The sequence below is a fragment of the Talaromyces marneffei genome, chromosome 2 (genome assembly GCF_009556855.1).
Source record: "Talaromyces marneffei chromosome 2, complete sequence".
NCBI classification, from domain to species: Eukaryota; Fungi; Ascomycota; class Eurotiomycetes; order Eurotiales; family Trichocomaceae; genus Talaromyces; species Talaromyces marneffei.
Window position 1 is genome coordinate 1191332 of NC_072349.1, and position 17939 is coordinate 1209270.

Consider the following 17939-nt stretch of genomic DNA (forward strand, 5'->3'; position numbering starts at 1 on the left):
GATGCCGCTAGTGCAGGTGCCACCCACTCCTCGGCGAAACATTGACGCTGAGTTGGTTCACTCGGATCCTGCGGGAGGAGCAGGTACCTGCTGGGAAACGGCCTATCGAAATGAAATGCCCATGAATCTCTCTGACAATGGACTCTCGTTGATTTCAAAAGAAGATACTTGAAGTCTTCGTCTTTCCCTTCAATGATCTACTGCGAACAGAACGCAAACAGTCGTGGATAGTAGCTAGCAGATGCCCAATCAAGCAGGCAAAGACGATCCAAGCAGTCTTCCTGCCACAAGATGTTTCTAAGAGCTGTTATTAAATGACAGACACAAGCTCACAGCTCACAGCTCACAGCTCTGGAGGCGCAGTTTCAGATTGTGTGCGATAGCCGGCTATTGAACCACGTGTCCATCCCTCTTCTACTTTATTAATAATTTTTTCGTCTATAAGTTAAGCTCCATCACAAGATAGCCTCGCGCGTCTGTAAAGAAGGATATCGATATTACGTACTAAGGGAAACCAAGCGATCACCGAGGCTAGTTGGTACTTGGTAGACGCCGTATCGTATTCTCCCATTGTTTGATGCTTGGCGGGGCAAGTCTCACAGTGAAAGCCACTTCTCTTTGATAACATGAAATGTACTCTGTAGCGCTGTGTCAAGGTCCAGCCACAGCTGTCAGTTCTATTTGGCTGCCACACATTGATCGACAATGTCAAATAGGTAGCCTACGTACAGTAGTTGCACAACACTACTATGAGTAGTAGTTATCAGTTGAAGTCATGTGCTTAGCGGCTGGCTTATCGAGGCTTCAACGACATCATTGATGTGCAAGATGATCTGCAAGGAGCTTTAGCCATCCTTGGACAAACTTATCCCGTTTGTTGCTGGCGGAATTGAAGCGTATCACACAACCAAGTTTCAACTTTCAACGATGTGAAGGAGTCATAGACACCCCTCCACTTGAAGTCAACGCTGAAATTGGCTGCGGCGGACTTGGTAGGCGGGTCGCTCCCCGCCAATCAGCAGCCGTCATCCTGAACATGAACTTTCTTCTGAATGTACCTTCACCAGGGGTGATTGTTCGGAATCATGGGCCAGGGGTTTTATTAAGATCTGGCACTTCAGTAGAGACTGAATGGAGATATATTGCTGTCATATGGTACAGGGTAGACGCCAAGACATGGGGTGTGGTTACTATGTGTTTGTAGAATTGATGTGGATGTCGGAATACTTCTGAAGCCACAAAGCCACGGCGTATTCTCGGGCTTTGTATACGGACGGACATCATCCGACGACATTATCATACGACGATGCCTTGGGATTTGGCAGTTAATATAATTAGTGGTTGTCGGGGTTTCTCCAGAGCTCTGGACGTAACGACCATGTGCGTTTTTTTGTGGACTTTAATTACGTAGCATGACTTAATCTGTTATCACTTCAAACTCGTGTACTCGAATCACAAGGGATCGATTAGGACCGCCCGATTCTAGCCGGCTAGCGCTAGTATGTAGTTTCTTGCTATGTACTACTTAGTAACTTAGTATGTAGTGCATCGTTTGGCTTCGCTCCATGGCGATCTGTGGCTGATCGAAACCTGCTTTTGTTATTTTGGTGTCCCGTGCTGGAGGAATGGTTGGACAGGGAAGGGTCGCCATTTCGCATATAATTTAGGGGCCTTTTCTAGTTTTCTTTGTGTGTGCGACCCCTAGCAAGGATTATATTGATTGTCGATAATTCTTGTTTGCACCAAGAAGCCTGGCAGCGGTTCACGATATAGATGAGAGTGAGATGGAGTTAGCCTCGCTCCAAGCGGCGGAATGGCCGGCAACGCGGTCTCTCCATTGGTTTCTATTGGAGAAAAGCCCCGCTCCGTTTTCCATTCGCCACAGTCTTTGCTCTCTCTCTACTACTCATAGTATGTATATACCTACCTAACGACAGCTATACTACGAGTAAGGTAGTAGATACTGAACGGTGTCTAATGGAGCCAACAGCCGTGTGCAACAGTACTATATAATGACTGTCCATCAACGCATCAGAATTCATCGTGCTGAGATATTGGTCAAGATCCCACCGGGCGATCTAGTTAACGGATCCGGCTGCGCTGTAAAGGCATACCTATGATATGATACACTTTCGGGTGTGGAAAACTCATCCCAAGCTGAACCACGGACGTGCAGCGTCGACGCCTTCCAACACCCACGAAACTTTGTTGCTTTCTCTGCTAGACTGGCTGATAAAGTTACAGAGTACGCTTTGCCTGCTTGAGATCGAGCGCTCGCTTTGAAGAGCCAGCCCGTTTTGCCCCCCTCTGCGCCTTCCTGCTTGCTCTCGCTCTTCCCTGCTTCCCTGCTCGACTCTCCTGCCAACCACAATCACTAGTGAACCCATCTCTCTCTCTCTCTCTCTCTCTCTCTCTGAGACTCTCGCCCTCTCTTACATACTTCTGATCAACGCCCCACCTTCGCATGCCTCTCCTTCTGGCGTGATATTATCTCCGTCACTATCAAATCCACTCGTTGCCGGCTCTGTCCCCATCGCGACAAGTTAACTATTTGGTCTACAATGTCACTTGTTATTTGCAACCATCGTCAAGTCCTTTTTGAAGAGTTTTGAAGAGTGCCGAATTTGCCTGAAACAGTTCGTTTTTGCGTGTCCCCCCTGTCGGTATTTTTCCGCGCTCCGCCAACAGTATTACCTACTGAAAACCAAGCTTATACGGTACCGTTCTATGCCTGATAGCTGAAACCCCGCATTGACAATCACAATTCGTGTTCTTCGCACAAGTCGCAACTCTTCACGCAGAACCGAGCATTGTTCGAAAATTTTCTTCGAATTATCTTTCAATCACGAGCGAACAAATCACTACATACTGATTGACTGGGGTCGTACGAGCGACTTCAATCCGGCAATCTGCTCAGTTGCCGTAACGGCATCGAGGCTTCTTGCCGCCGAGAAAACACCACGAATATCGCGATTATTATATTCGTTTAATTCGCCATCATGGAAGAGCATCAGAAGATGCCGGCCGTGGAGGATGTAACGATTTCACCCTCCTCCGAAAAAGAAACCGGCCCCCCACTCTCACCGTCAGCGACATCGCCCGCGAAATCACTGCCGTCCTACCGACCCGGTTCGAAGGGAACCATGACCGAATCATCGACTCCTCTCGGGCAAGTAAACGCCGCTCGACGCGGCGCAGGACCGCCCCCGCGGCCGATCGCATCTCTGGGTGGCCAGTCTGGTAGTTTGAATCAAGACATAATGGCTAGAATGAAGGCGTTTTCTCTGTCAAGGCAAGGCGCTCCGGCTGGTCTCCCACAGACTACATCTTCTGGAGGCATTCCAGCGTCGACACCAGGAACAGCCCCTTCCAATGGGGTTGGGAGCCCTGCCCACGCGTCTCCTCACGCAGTGCCAGTTGGCGCTTTCACTGGAGGGCTGGCAGGACGGCTGCCCCCAGGCGGACGACCGCAGCCTCCAAATTGGTCATCTGCCCCGACTGTTCCCTCCACAAGCCCTCGGCCAGGTGGGCTGGCCGCCAAACGACTAAAGCCGGGCCTAAAGCTCTCAGATGCTACCGCACCGTCGCCGGCCACGAGTACATCGATAGCAACAAGCGACAGTAGTGCCCGGGGATCTGACGGCGCAACCGAGTCTGCCTTTAGCAAATATTCTGAATTTATCGATACCAAAGCGGGTACCCTCAATTTTAAGAACAAGGCGGTCATTCACGGAAATGGAATCGAGTTCTCGTCCGGCCAGAGTTTCAGCATATCGTTGGATGAAGTAGATCGATTAGATGAGCTAGGGAAGGGAAACTATGGCACTGTATACAAAGTGCGACATAGTCGGCCGCATCTACGAAAACCAGGGCTTGGTCTGTCTGGGATCGTGAGCCGACCAGCTGCGCCAAACGATGGGTCATCTCCCGTCCTGAAGCCTAACGACAACCTCACTGGAGTCGTTATGGCTATGAAAGAGATTCGGCTAGAGCTGGACGAGAAGAAATTGACTCAGATCATCATGGAGTTGGACATTCTTCATCGATGTGTATCTCCTTTTATCATTGACTTTTACGGCGCCTTTTTCCAAGAAGGCGCGGTCTACATGTGTGTGGAGTATATGGACGGAGGATCTGTCGACAGGTTATACAACGGCGGCATCCCCGAGGATGTTCTACGGAAAGTGACTCTTTCCACTATCATGGGTTTGAAGACCCTCAAAGATGATCACAACATCATCCATCGTGATGTCAAGCCGACCAATATTCTGGCCAACACAAGAGGGCAGGTCAAGATTTGCGATTTCGGAGTGAGCGGAAACCTGGTCGCAAGTATTGCGAAAACGAACATTGGATGCCAAAGTTACATGGCTCCGGAGCGAATAGCTGGTGGAGGCATGCAGCAAGCTGGAGCTACTGGCGGAGGAACGTACAGTGTACAGAGCGACATTTGGAGTCTAGGCTTATCGGTGATTGAATGCGCAAAGGGAAGATATCCATATCCTCCCGAGACTTACAACAATATTTTCAGTCAACTTCATGTATGTGCATGAGAGTCTTACGACAGATGAAGCGGATTTACTGACGTGGTTTAGGAAATTGTCCATGGAGAACCCCCAACTCTACCCGACGAGTTTTCCGACAACGCAAAGTCATTTGTCCGTGCTTGTTTACACAAGAACCCTAACAGTCGGCCAAACTACGCGCAATTACTTCGATATCCGTGGTTGACTTCATTGTTGGAGCCACCTCCATCCCCCAGCCTCGAGCAAAATGGCTCCTTGGACGAGTCAACTAAAGCATATCCCCAGCTTTTGCTTAATGAAACCGAAGACCCCGAAGTGGCTACATGGGTATCTGGAGCTCTTGAACGTCGTCTTCATAACATTATGGGCTCTCTTGAAAAGCCAGCGCTCCATACGGTGGCGCTGGATGCCGTTGGTGGAAGTCCTCTGCTGGAAGATCCATCAACGCTCCCACCCATTATGTGATTACCTCAATCGGCTTGCTATTTCCAACTAAAGAATCGAGGCGCGGGCGCCGTGATCAATCAACTACTCAACATGAGATTTCATATCGGTTGGCAAGTTCCTGGTGAAATGCACCAGGACATACGGTCGTCTACTTCTCTTTGTTGGAAATGTCTGGTACTACTGTTCCGCGTATACCATCAACATCTATCTGTTTGGCTAGCATTTGCCGCCGCATTTTGTTTGCGATGTTCTTTTCATTGGGCTCGGATCTTGGCCTTTCCTTGTCATATTGTCAATCAATACCTTCTTTGAGCATGTTCATCATCATCGATACCTCTCATGACTGAGTGGATGTTTCAATACCTCTTGTTCTACGAATAGTCATGGCTATATGGATTTATGTACATACAATACTACATTATAGAGACGTATACGAAGCGCGTGTGGATCGTAATGACATTACAATTCATACCAGGATGATTCAGAGTAGTTAACTACGTAATTGACTGTTAGTTAACCTAAGATAGGAACTAACTAACTAGTTAGTTTTGTACGTACAACATGAGTAAGAAACGGGCCTAGAATTAACCTGACTAAGTAAGTTACCAAAATTAACTAACTAGTTAGTTAGTTCGTTAACTTAGTTAACTTACAACGCTGACGCTTAGTAATCGCGCGTATGCGGTATTAACGTTACCAACCCTCGACGGAAAAGAGAAAAAAGCCGACTGCAAATAGAGCAGAATTTCTGCACGATTACCAAACCTCCATACAGCAACCCCTCCTCTAGTGACACCTTGTGTGTAACTTATGACGAATTGGTGCTGGTAATATTGAACCTAACAGTGTCGCAATCCACTTCCCCCTCCTCTTGTATATACATACATACATACACCTACTCCCCTCTCTACTTTTTTTTTCGCATCGGCATCAATGCTCGTCCGTTTACCCCACGTCATTCCGAGTCGTCCGTCACAAGCATATTCACTTATCAACAAAGGAACAAGAGCATTTACATCCACGGCACCAATTTATTCAGCCCTGGATTCTTCTACATCTAGACCTTTAGCAGCAAGGCAATCTTCCTCTACTTCTTCATCGGTTTCCTCGCGTCTCGCTTCTCTCTCTAGACAGATTCCCTCGTCCGCGTCGTATTCCACCATGGCTCCCATCGAGACCAAAACGTACGATTACATTGTGATTGGAGGCGGAAGTGGTGGTAGTGGCAGCGCACGACGAGCTGCGGGCTGGTACGGCGCGAAGACGTTGATTGTTGAAAGTGGTCGGTCTGGTGGTACATGTGTCAATGTTGGGTATGGCTCCCGACGTCCCCTCTCGCGCGTCTTCATTGAAATTGATTGATTGATTGATTGATTGATTGATTGCTGATGTCTTTGCTAGATGTGTCCCCAAGAAAATGACATGGAACTTTTCCTCCATCAACGAAAACCTCCACGCCGCTCATCACTACGGCTACGACGTTCCCGACAACATCAAATTCGACTACGGCCATTTCAAGCGTGTCCGCGACTCGAAAATCCAGCGACTGAATGGCGCTTATGAGAACAACTGGGGCAAGGAAGGAATTGATTTGGTCCACGGACGCGCTCGTTTCGTTGAACCCAAGGTTATTGAAGTCACTTCCAACGATGGTTCGGAGACCAAGACTAGATATTCCGCGAAACATATCGTGATTGCTGTCGGTGGACATCCTATCATCCCCAACGTCGAGGGCGCTCAGCACGGTATTACAAGCGATGGGTTTTTTGAGATTGAGGAATTGCCCAAGAAATGGGCTGTCGTGGGTGCTGGATACATTGCTGTTGAATTGGCTGGTGTTCTGGCCGCAGTCGGTGTTGAGACGCACATGTTTATCCGTGGCGATACCTTCTTGCGCAAATTCGACCCTATGATTCAGGAGACTATGACCGCAAGGTATGAGGCCGTCGGTATCAAGATCCACAAACAGCACAAGGGTTTCAAGGAGGTCCAGCTGCTTAAAGACGGAAAGGGCGCTGAAAAAGTGTTGAAGCTGATTGGCGTTGAGGGAGATGAGATCGAAGTCAATGAGTTGCTTTGGGCTGTTGGACGCGCTCCCGAGGTCGAGGGTCTTAGCTTGGAGATTCCAGGAGTTAAGCAGGCCCGTAGTGGACATATCGTCGTGGACGAGTTCCAGAACACTAGTGTCGATGGTATATACGCGTTGGGTGATGTTACAGGTCAGGCTGAGCTGACGCCTGGTAAGTCTTTTTACTACTGTGAGGAGCTATCTAGAGAAAGGAAACGTTCTGACTGAAAAAAAAAAAAAAAAGTTGCTATCGCCGCTGGTCGCCAACTGAGCAGCCGTCTCTTCGGACCGGCCGAATTCAAAACCGCAAAACTCTCCTACGAAAACATCCCCACCGTAGTCTTCTCCCACCCCGAAGTAGGCACAGTCGGCCTCACAGAACCACAAGCCCGCCAACGCTTCGGCGACGACAAGATCAAAATCTACAAAACCCGCTTCACGAACATGTTCTACGACTTCTTCCCCGACGAAGAGAAGAAACAGAACCCAACACAGATGAAGATCATCTGTGCTGGACCGGAGGAGAAAGTTGTTGGTCTGCATATCCTGGGTTTGGGAGTGGGTGAGATGTTGCAAGGGTTTGGAGTTGCGGTTAAGATGGGTGCAACGAAGCAGGATTTTGATAGCTGCATTGCTATTCACCCGACCGCTTCGGAGGAGTTGGTAAGTCACCTATCCCTTGGTAATGATAAAAAGAGAACAGAGTTGCTAATGATGTTTATAGGTGACGATGCGATAAATGTACAAATATTCGCGGTCCTTGTATGGATCGGATGGAGGCGGATCTGAAAACCTTGTGGCATGTGATTAGGTTTGGTGTATTTGGACTATGTAGTTATAAAATCAAAGTCATACATAATAGTTAGTTATATCAAACTACTTGCCTGTTCTGTTAAATCGTTCATCCATTTTCAAGACGTCCAAACCGCTCGGTCGAATGGACACTCATCCCGAACTACCGAGCTACAGATGTAGATAAGATAAGCTTATCTCTTGTGGTCCCGTCGGCACGCAGAGAGGTCAAGCCGAAGGCCGACTTCTTGTTTTCCTTGATCTCTTTCGCAAGGCTTCATGTGGTGGTGGTGATGATGATGATGATGATGATGATGATGATGATGATCATGCAGCTCAGCTGCTCCGAGTCAACTAACTATTAAACAACTACATAACTATGTCGGGAACGACAACAACTGTCCGACTTGTACAGAGTACTCAGCGTCATTCACAACCACAGCCTCATAGCCTAGGCGATATCTTCTGTCCTCCGGGTTCTGACTACATACTACATGTAGTACAGAGCATTCGTGGTGGTCCGTCGCATAGCATGCACGCATTTATGACCAATCACATCCTACTCCCATATTAAATCCCCTCCTATAACAGAGAAATAATAAGCCTGAGCTGAGAGTCTACTCTAGTTAATAGTTGCTGATAGGGAATTGAGTTTGGGTTTACTGCAACTGTAAAGGTGTGGGTTTTGGTGGAGAGGTACGTTATCTATGCAGTACCTACCGGCAAAACTTTAGTTACCTTAATTTACTGTACGCACAGTACGTACTACGAATACTCCCTAGTAGGTAGGCAGATCTGAGAGCTGTTGGTTAGTATCTAGTACTCAACTTCTCGCTTACTCGCCGACTTTCCCATTCTTCTGTACTGCTTTTACTATGTACGTTGTCAGTGCCATCGGCCACGTTTTTGTCAGATCCGATCCGAGAGCAATTACCGGTACGTCATCCGTGGTTCGTATCCAAGGGTTGTGATAGGCTGTGCCGCCTTCTCTATATAAGCCAGAGAGACTGTATACAACTTACTTGTATCTCTGAGGCTCTTGGTTGTATTGAGGATCGAGGAATATAAAATCCGGAGAGCTAACCTCGTCTTTTCTGGTCATCTCAAATCCAGGTTCGACGGTTGTGGGCTACAACAATATATATATCCATACCCCAGGAATACGACCACATGTGCAGAGATCAAACACAAACAGGTTTCTGACTTGACGAACAATCGGCTACTTTTGGTTTTCTGATATTTCCATTATTCTGAGTATAACCATCGCACAATGGCGGACAACCATAACACGACAAAGGACGTCGAGTCCAACACCTCCACCCATCCCAATGACGAAAAGAAGAAACAACCCTCTAGCGAGGAAAACTTGAGCGTCCACTCCGGCTCAGATCTAGTCAATGTCCAACTCGACCCAGCCAAGGAGAAGAAATTGCTCGCTACACTGGACTTACACTTTGTCCCGATTATCATGTTTGCTTATTTGACTTGTTTCTTGGATAGAGGGAACATCGGTACATCCTCTCCTTTGAATTGTCTCAATAATGAAATATGTGGCTGGCATACTGACGATGGTAATAGGAAACGTTAAAGTTGCGGGTATGCCAGAAGATATCGGCGCGTCAAACTCTCAATACTCCACCGCTGTATCAATCTTCTACGCGACATACGTCACCTTCGAAACGCCCCTTGCCATGCTCATGAAGAAAGTTACTCCGCGTAACCTTCTGTGCGGTCTTTGTGTAGTATGGTCTCTCACCACCATCTTCACGGGATTCGTGAATAGCGTTGGCGGATTATATGCTAGTCGTCTCGTGCTCGGTTGCTGTGAGGCGGGACTTTTCCCATGTCTAAATTTGTATATTTCCATGGTGTATAGGCGAGAAGAGCAGGCGAAGCGGGTCTCGTATTTGATGAGTTGTGCGGCGCTTTCGGGGGCTGTAGGGGGTTTGCTGGCTTATGGGTTGTTGCAGATGGACGGTGTGGCTGGCAAGGCTGGTTGGAGGTATGTCTTTTTTTTTTTTTTAATACATATCTCCCGGCGTCAAACCACGAAAGATGACTAACCTGATTATTAGATGGGTCTATTTCATTGAGGGTATCTTCAGCATTCTCGTTGCTGTATGGATTTGGTACGGATTGCCCAATGATCCTTCGAATGCCTATTTCTTGACCACGGAGCAAAAATGGATGATGCAAGTCCGGAATGAGCAATCGAGACAATACCTCGGCCCTGAGAAGTTTACTTGGGACCAGTTCTGGATCGAAGTGCGCGATCCCAAGCTGTACTTTAGGTATGTAACGCCGGATGCCCCTGGACAAGTGAAGTGAATGGAGAAGAACAGAACTGATGGGGTGATGAAATAGTGCCGCCACACAATTCTGTCAGGATATCATCCTCTACGGTTTCAGCACCTTCCTCCCCGCCATTCTCAAAAGCTCAGGCTACGACACCCTAAGAAGCAATGCTTTGACCGTACCCGTCTACATCTGGGGCGTCATCAGCTTCACCATGCTCGCCTTCTGGGCGGACCGCATCACACGCTTCGCCCCCTTTATCCTGGGCGCCAACACAGTCTCCATGATCGGGTACATTTTGCTGCTGACCGTCAAAACCAACAACGCCGTCCGCTACTTCGCCACTTACCTCTGCGTCGTAGCCTGCTACTTGGGTCCCGGTCTCAACTTGGCCTGGTTGAATGTCAACGTTGCGCCTCATCATCGTCGTGCGGCGGCCGTTGGGTTGCAGCAGACTATCGGTAACACTGCGGGAATAGTGGCGGGCCAGGTTTACCGTACTTCTCCGTATGTTTTGGGAAATTCGTTCTCGTTGGGTGCTGCTTGTGTTGCGCAGTTGTTGGTTGTGGGTCATGTGTTGTATCTACGGAGAGAGATTGCGCTCAAGGAGAGCATTGCCGAAGGTAAAGTGGAGGATAAGAGGAGGGTTACTACTGGTGATGGTGCTGTGGATTATAAGTACTTCTATTGAGGGACCGACACTGAGATCTGCTGGTTATTCGAATATAAATTGAGGGAAGGAAACGGCAGCATGCGACATGTTTTGATGTGTGTATTGATATGCCGTATAGTCATAAGTTAGGATAAGGTATTATTATACCACGAGACAAATCTAGTAAATACAGCTAGATATTTTGTATGGGTCAGAGAAGAAAATAAAAATAATGTTAAAGTAGATTGCAATAGCCGCATACAAACTCAATCTATCATACATCCCTCACAAGCGCGACTTTCGAGGTGTCTTCTCAAAACTAACGACATCCCACCGCGGCCACGTCGGTGGTATACCCTCATTATTGTTGAAACTATCCTTGAAATCAGGCTTTCCCTTCTCAAAGAAACTCATAACGCCTTCCACATTACGACGACCACCAAACATATCTCAGATCAATCGCGAATTGAGGTCCTGCATGATGACTGTGGAAAAGGTTGATGCGTTTTCAGCAATATCCGTGGCTAATTCCAAGGAACGAGCAATAGTTGCTTCGTGGTAACTATTACTTTGAGTCTCTGGCGGCGCTATCAGTCTGGAGCACCGAATTTGAAACCCGCTGGGTCATTTCTATCACCGGAAAACTGCAGATTGTCCGCCGAAGTACCAGGTCTCAATGAATTCTGGGAGTCGTTACTCAAGAACCATGATTTCCACATTTTCAGATGAAAATCTCTCATTGCAATGATTATCGCGGTGAGTATAAGCGATGCAATGGACGCAATAATTAGGCGAAGAGTGATTCTGATCGACATGTCGAAGACGTGTAGGGAGTTAATGGGGCTTCCAAGGTTGTTAGTACAGATAAAATCCTTTTTTGGAACTCATGTTTCTGTTCCCTTGTGATCAATATAAATAGAATAGATGCCGAGGCATGCACCTCTAGACATTGTCCAGCTGTTATCCACCAGGGTTGCACATCGGATGTTAGCATAGGGGTTTGTAGTACAAAGAACTACTAGGATCGATCGAGAGTGTTGACCTCTTTGAATATTATTATGCTTGATAAAGAATAAAAGCCGCGTAGAACTCATCATTGGTCAAGGTACACACACAAAGGCTTTCGGGGGAGAGACGACGCACGGTTCTCTGAAAATTACCCTTTTCGCTCGTTTTTAGGGCTTCGATCGGGGTTAGGGCTTTGTTTGTCGAATACATACTGTTAGATGCAAAATGAATCTATGTACCTTCGACGACGATTGTTTATCTTTACCAAACAACTAGGCACCAATGCTCTACTCCGTATCGTCCACTGAAAATGACCTCCCGCTTCTTGAACTGTAGTCTGGTTTGATTTCCGGATTCGATCGTGATCCTACAGGCATAAAGGGACCTTTGTGGTAATCTTCTTTGCATTAGTGTGGTGGCATTTGGTATGGTAATACTACATAGTAGGTCAGCAATTTTCTCGAAACCGTTGCTATTATATTCTGTCATCCATGGATAGTATATTGAACTGTACGGGACAGAACTCTATAACAAGGCGTGGTACAACCTCGAAGGATCAAATATAACGTGTAATGCACTATCTGTATCATTATCATGAAAATCATTAAATATAGTATATAAGTATGTAGTAAAAAATTTGCCCACGTGCCAAAAGGTGGATACATCCAAACCCAAATCCTTCTCATATATAGTCCTGGTCAATATTTGACCCAACAATGTAACGTCAGTGCATACCTCCAACATAGCCCATTTCTGTAACTTATCGTGTACCTCAAGTCATATTATACTTTTAACATCATGGACGGGTCATTAGTGCTGGCCTCTTCTTCGTCTTTCTGCCTATTGGATCGTGGACGTTCATTCCACTTATCCTGCAACGTGACCTTCACTTTGTTCATAAAATACTTGTACATCTCCACCGTTTCATCCAGCATGGCCCATAACATCACCGTAAAGATGGTGACAGGAATCGTAATGGTCCAGTAGATCCAAAACTTATCAGACATCATCCAGTCCGTACCTGAGTTGTTGTTGTTGTTGTTGCCTTGTGGATTGTAGTTGAAGAAACTCATCCCGAATATTCCGGATATGAATGTACCTGGTAGATATAGCACACCAATCAACGCAAGAGCCTTCATCGTGGCGTTGTCGCGCCGTGCGATGGAGGCAAGATTAATGGATAATTGATTGCTTTTTTGGGTGACGACATGGTAAGCCTTTTTGGGAAAGCGGATTTTCAGTCAGCACAAATTTGACCATCGTCTGATTTAAAACAAGTTTGAAGACTGGATGAGTGGAAGTGCGTACCAAGTTGATTTCATTGTGAAGCCGCTCATTCAAACTAGTGGCTCTGGCTTGTTTGGCTGTCATGTCCTTGTCTGAGATATACAACTTCTCTTGAATAATTCTGAACAACTTCTGGCGGGATTTTTGTTCTTCAGCTGCTATCATTCCCGTCGCCTGGAATTCGTCGTAGAGACTTCGGTGATGATGCACTATACTGTTGATTGTGTTGGTGGCAACTTCAAATATCTCTTTGGCATGGATCAAGTGTCGACCAAGGTCATGAAGCAGTGGAAAGTCAGGCTCTCCATGTCTTTCCTATAGAGCTGTCAGCCAAGCGCCTGCCTTGCGATTATTCCTCCACAGAAAGAGAGGAATCTTGAAAGCATTGCATACCCTTTCCCATTTCCGTACAATATCACGCAGTCCCCAATAATCGCTCTCATATTCAGTCTCCAACCCTCCAATCAATAATGCATGCCAAATAAATGGATCACGACAAGCCGATGTCACATGTCCAGCGAGCCCCACAGAGCGAGAAGAACCAGATAGACAAGTTCGTACAATTTGATCCACAACAGCCTTTGGACAGTCAACAAACAAGACAAATTGTTTATCCTTTGATTGGCGAGTAAAGACCGAGACCTGTGACCAATGATATTTGATTCCCTTGATCCCATGGCCTTGATAGACATGTTTCATCTTGAATGTGCTCCATGTGTCTGCTGCTGTGTTAGTACTTCACTCTCCAATAATTCGCCAGCAATGCAGAGGAGAAACAGACCATATGTCAACTCAGATCCCTCCTCGTAGCGCTCCAACCCGAATGCGCCATTCAGATCTTCCTCCACAATACGCCAGAAGCTTGGTGGGAAAAACGAGTCGAGCTCGGCAGCATGTGGTCCCCCGTCGGAGACTGATCTCTCCGCGAAACTTGTACAACGTCAGTATGTAATCAAACACGTTTGGGGAAAGTCACAAACATTATAAGTCGCCGACAATTTTTATTGGGCTGTATTGGTAGAGAGTTAAGTCAGTTTGAGAAAATGAGCTAGGGTCTGTTTTATATACATAGTTCCGCAGCACTTGTCCGAGGCTGCTATTGTATTTGCGATACCGATTATTTTCTGCTCCATGTGTTAGTGTAGTTCGAAACTATTCGCGCCGATACTGATGCCGTAAACAGAGGCTGAGTGCAAATTTCGATCATGAACAGGGAAAGATGTTGAGATTACCGTATTCTTCATAGTATTGAACGTCAGAGTGATCTGAAATCCCGACCTTCTGCATGTTTCTAAATGCTAATAGCTCAATGACTAGCGTGTGCGACAATAATAATAGAGGCGCCTATATCGACTCATCGACCGGGATGGGATAACGGAGAGGCAGGCAGAGATGACCAGGATTTAGTCGCTAACAATAATTCAAAAATTTTGGGATAACTTAGTCATAAATAGTATGAATTATATAAAGGAAACTGCAGATGACCTTTCGAGGAATCGCGGTAAATGTAGGTGCAAAGTAGCTTTGATGAGGCTGAATCTCGTACCGGTATATCATCCTAGGGGCCGAAGGAGGGCTGTGCATATGCAGTGTCAACACAGCCCGGCCGACCCTATATAAATAAGGCCGCATCTCACCATATTCGTTCTTATTGATTTTCAGAATCTTGACGAATGAAAGAAAGTGTCCGAGTCTTGTGTTGTGCAAGGCGAACTCTCGGATTCGTAACAACCCTAAATAACCCTAAACCCTAGCCTCATCTTATTGCCCAAGCCCTAAGTCGACATAACACCATAACTCAATCATCAATTTACATACATGTTTGAGACTTATTTCGTTAAACCATATATTTAGTTTCATTTCTATCTCTATTCTATTTCCGATAACTCGAATAGTGCATCTTTCGTCTGTTGCGATCTATTCTTAACTGCTTCAGTAGATCTATAAACTAGAAAGGTAAATGTCAAGAGTTTCTGTCCGATCGTCATCTAAATATCTTCAATAGGAAATGCAACTATCCTTGGTACTGAACTCAGTATAGTCCGTCACGATGTTGGTATAGTTGCCCTTAAAGGAAGTATCCGGCTTCTTCGGGCCATTAACCATGGCGGCAGCGGCAGCGGAATTGCTTGTAGAGACAGTCTCCGAGTTAATAAGATGGCGGTCGCAGGTTCCTCCGGGGAGAATCTGAGATCCGGCTTTCCACTGCAGTGTTGCGTACTGGTGGAAGATGTTGTTCCAGCTCGGCTGGGCGGAGCCGAAGCCACCGGGAACGACCTTGTCGTAGACACTGATTACAGTGTTTTGAGCGACATTCTGTGATAGGAGATGAGTTTGAGAGAAATAGAAGACTAGTAAATGTTGAGAAAAGCTTACCTCGACTTGATTAGTCTGGGCATAATCGTCGGGGACATTAGGATCCTGGTTGTAGTTGTCAAGCCAATCTTGGCTTGCTATCTATGAGGTTAGAGAGGGGTTCGATACTTTTATTTCAGTGAAAGGTCCCATACCAGACAATTGTTCACCATAAGCACCAAGCAAGTCGAGGCTGTGTCCCGTTTCGTGAATCGCGACATCCATGTTGCCACTGGTAGTTCCGAAAAAGGCGATATTGCCGTTGGAGTTATAGGCATAGTTATCGGACGGAATGGTTATAACATGTCTGACCTATGCGGTGGAATGTAGTACGTTAGATAGATGCTGGCTATAAGTTCCCAAGAAACGATCTGGTTTGAACATACCCAGCTGCGCATGGCGACAGGAAGTCGTCCGAAGATATCAATTGTTGAGACGAGATCAATTGGTGTGTCCTTGTGACGACAGAATACCCATGCATCGCCGCACTTTTTAAATCAGATTCTGTCAGTGAACCATTTCTTGGGGTGGTAGTCTCTTACATCAGTATAGTGGACGTTGTAGATCTCAAAATCATCGGGATTCTTCCCCTCATTGTTGGCAATGTCCTTGCAATCTTGAGGAATCCAGCCTGCTCCCCATTGATCCCATGTGCTCTGCGTCGGAGTAAGATGGTCAAGGCTTCCCTGCTCCAAGTAATCAAGATTGGAGGTGAGAGCAGGCTTGTCGAGCGTTTGACCGGTGGCAAGCAAAGGTCCAGCGGCTGCCAGAACAGCGGCTAACAAGATTGGGGATGGAGACATTTTTTTGTTTTTCGTTTCACAAGATTGAATTTGGGCTGAGTCTACGCGATAGTTCAGGGAGGATTCACCTGAATTATAGCCCTATCTCTGAAGTCTTTTTAAACTTCTTACTCTCCTTACACTAGTTTTAATTTCAATCTTCAGACCGGGTACGAAGGATTACAGGAAAGAAGGGTAGGAAGTACGTATAATGCATTGCATTGATCAGCATAAAATTTCCCCCGTTTTCAAGGATAAATTTCATTTATACGCACTTAACTATCTCAAGACATTTCTATTGGCTTGAATCCAAATCAAATCTCAAATGACGACATGGGCGGTCGAAAATCGGCGTCTGCCTGGGTACATTAGAGGTAGCATCGTGCAATGCCAAGGGCCTGCTAGCAAGCACGTCTGAGTGACTTTGGTCCAAGATAGGCAGGTAGATATATGAGTAGAGCTGATCGGCGGTCATTTTGTACAAGGTGAATGAGTATTTGTTGAGTTCCAAGGTTGTTGACTGCTAACTTGCAGCGCTTGATCGGATGGATTTCTGGACAGCTGGCGCAAAGCCAAGCGGTTGAGCTAGATATGCTAAGACAGAGTTTTCTCTCCGGAAACGAATGCTTTCTACTCTGTTAATATCGAGAAGTCTTGACAACTTATTTGCAGTAATTTTCGTTCTACTTTATAGTGAAGGCCGAAGACCCTTCTTCATTATCACAGTCTAGTGAACCTGAGGACTACCAGCACAGCTGATGATCAGCCGCTGCTTGAATAGGATCGAAATAGTACCTACCAGTACGCCGCGGTTAGTTCAACTGAAGTAAAACTAAATAACTTGGGACCCCAAGTATTTTGACTCTTGAAAGATGATGACCTTCGGTAGACCTAAATAGCCTAAACTTGAGTTACCCCGAATCTCATCACGTGAGGTAGGTATCAGCCAATCAGCGTCCTCCACGGCACCTTTTTTGATCTCAACTTCGTCCATCCTTTTCACCCACCCCGATGTTCTATATACTGATCAGCATCACAATTTCTGTAGGTACGTACTAAATATGTTGTCTATATTATACCGCCATTGCAGGGTAACATTGTGAGGGCTCTGCCGCTTATGCCGAAGATCGCCCGCTGTATGACTACAGGAAGTTGCTTTGATGATTGGTATTTGCTACCAGTATTCGGATAACTATGCAATTAGGCTTGAACAAGCCACGTTGCAATCTGCATGCACTACGGCAGTCAGCACTAAAACTGCTTGAATCATGAATGTCGCATGGTTTGAGCACTATGCCGATTATGGACCAGCGCGCTTCTGCTCCAAGGAAAGATGAAGAATTGGTTTCATCGAGGATCGTTAAACGAAATCAACGAACCTTACAGCGCATTATTGAGTAGTAATTCGCTGAGAATACTTGATCACACAGATAAACTCGTTTGGCCAAGGCGTCCGAACAGCCCGGATCAGCAAATATGTCTGTCATTGCAACATACTCCATAATCAGGAGCAAGTAAGCGGCCAGAGTTGCGCAAGAATCAATCTAGACCCAGGCCCCTCAATCATCCAGCTAGCATTCTTTCTGCGAATTGACCTCAATCTGGATGGGATGATTCCCGTTAATTAGTGCGGAAGAGCCATGTTCTTGTCATTTGTTTTGTCGAGCTAACCATTAAGGTAATGAATGATTCGTCATCTGTCTTGTAGCTTGCGCAGCTCATAAACA

The 17939-nt window shown here is 46.4% G+C and overlaps 5 protein-coding genes across 5 annotated transcripts; 3 read left to right on the top strand and 2 right to left on the bottom strand.

Annotated features, from left to right (window-relative positions):
- Positions 1–2999: 2999 nt before the first annotated feature.
- Positions 3000–4991, top strand: EYB26_002785 (uncharacterized protein; the record flags this gene model as incomplete). The annotated part of the gene is made up of 2 exons (XM_054262090.1): positions 3000–4541; positions 4596–4991. The coding sequence occupies 2 exons, from the start codon at positions 3000–3002 to the stop codon at positions 4989–4991; spliced, it is 1938 nt and encodes a 645-aa protein (XP_054118065.1).
- Positions 4992–6134: 1143 nt separating this feature from the next.
- Positions 6135–7780, top strand: EYB26_002786 (uncharacterized protein; the record flags this gene model as incomplete). The annotated part of the gene is made up of 4 exons (XM_054262091.1): positions 6135–6286; positions 6375–7213; positions 7286–7704; positions 7766–7780. The coding sequence occupies 4 exons, from the start codon at positions 6135–6137 to the stop codon at positions 7778–7780; spliced, it is 1425 nt and encodes a 474-aa protein (XP_054118066.1).
- Positions 7781–9103: 1323 nt separating this feature from the next.
- On the top strand, positions 9104–10819 carry EYB26_002787 (uncharacterized protein; the record flags this gene model as incomplete). The annotated part of the gene is made up of 4 exons (XM_054262092.1): positions 9104–9344; positions 9412–9835; positions 9909–10124; positions 10198–10819. The coding sequence occupies 4 exons, from the start codon at positions 9104–9106 to the stop codon at positions 10817–10819; spliced, it is 1503 nt and encodes a 500-aa protein (XP_054118067.1).
- A 1751-nt stretch (positions 10820–12570) lies between these two features.
- EYB26_002788 (uncharacterized protein) lies at positions 12571–14362 on the bottom strand (the record flags this gene model as incomplete). Its single annotated transcript, XM_054262093.1, has 7 exons — positions 12571–13005; positions 13097–13390; positions 13469–13794; positions 13857–14005; positions 14056–14084; positions 14144–14199; positions 14308–14362. The coding sequence occupies 7 exons, from the start codon at positions 14360–14362 to the stop codon at positions 12571–12573; spliced, it is 1344 nt and encodes a 447-aa protein (XP_054118068.1).
- Positions 14363–15073: 711 nt separating this feature from the next.
- On the bottom strand, positions 15074–16233 carry EYB26_002789 (uncharacterized protein; the record flags this gene model as incomplete). The annotated part of the gene is made up of 5 exons (XM_054262094.1): positions 15074–15391; positions 15452–15528; positions 15586–15742; positions 15817–15918; positions 15973–16233. The coding sequence occupies 5 exons, from the start codon at positions 16231–16233 to the stop codon at positions 15074–15076; spliced, it is 915 nt and encodes a 304-aa protein (XP_054118069.1).
- Positions 16234–17939: the final 1706 nt, after the last annotated feature.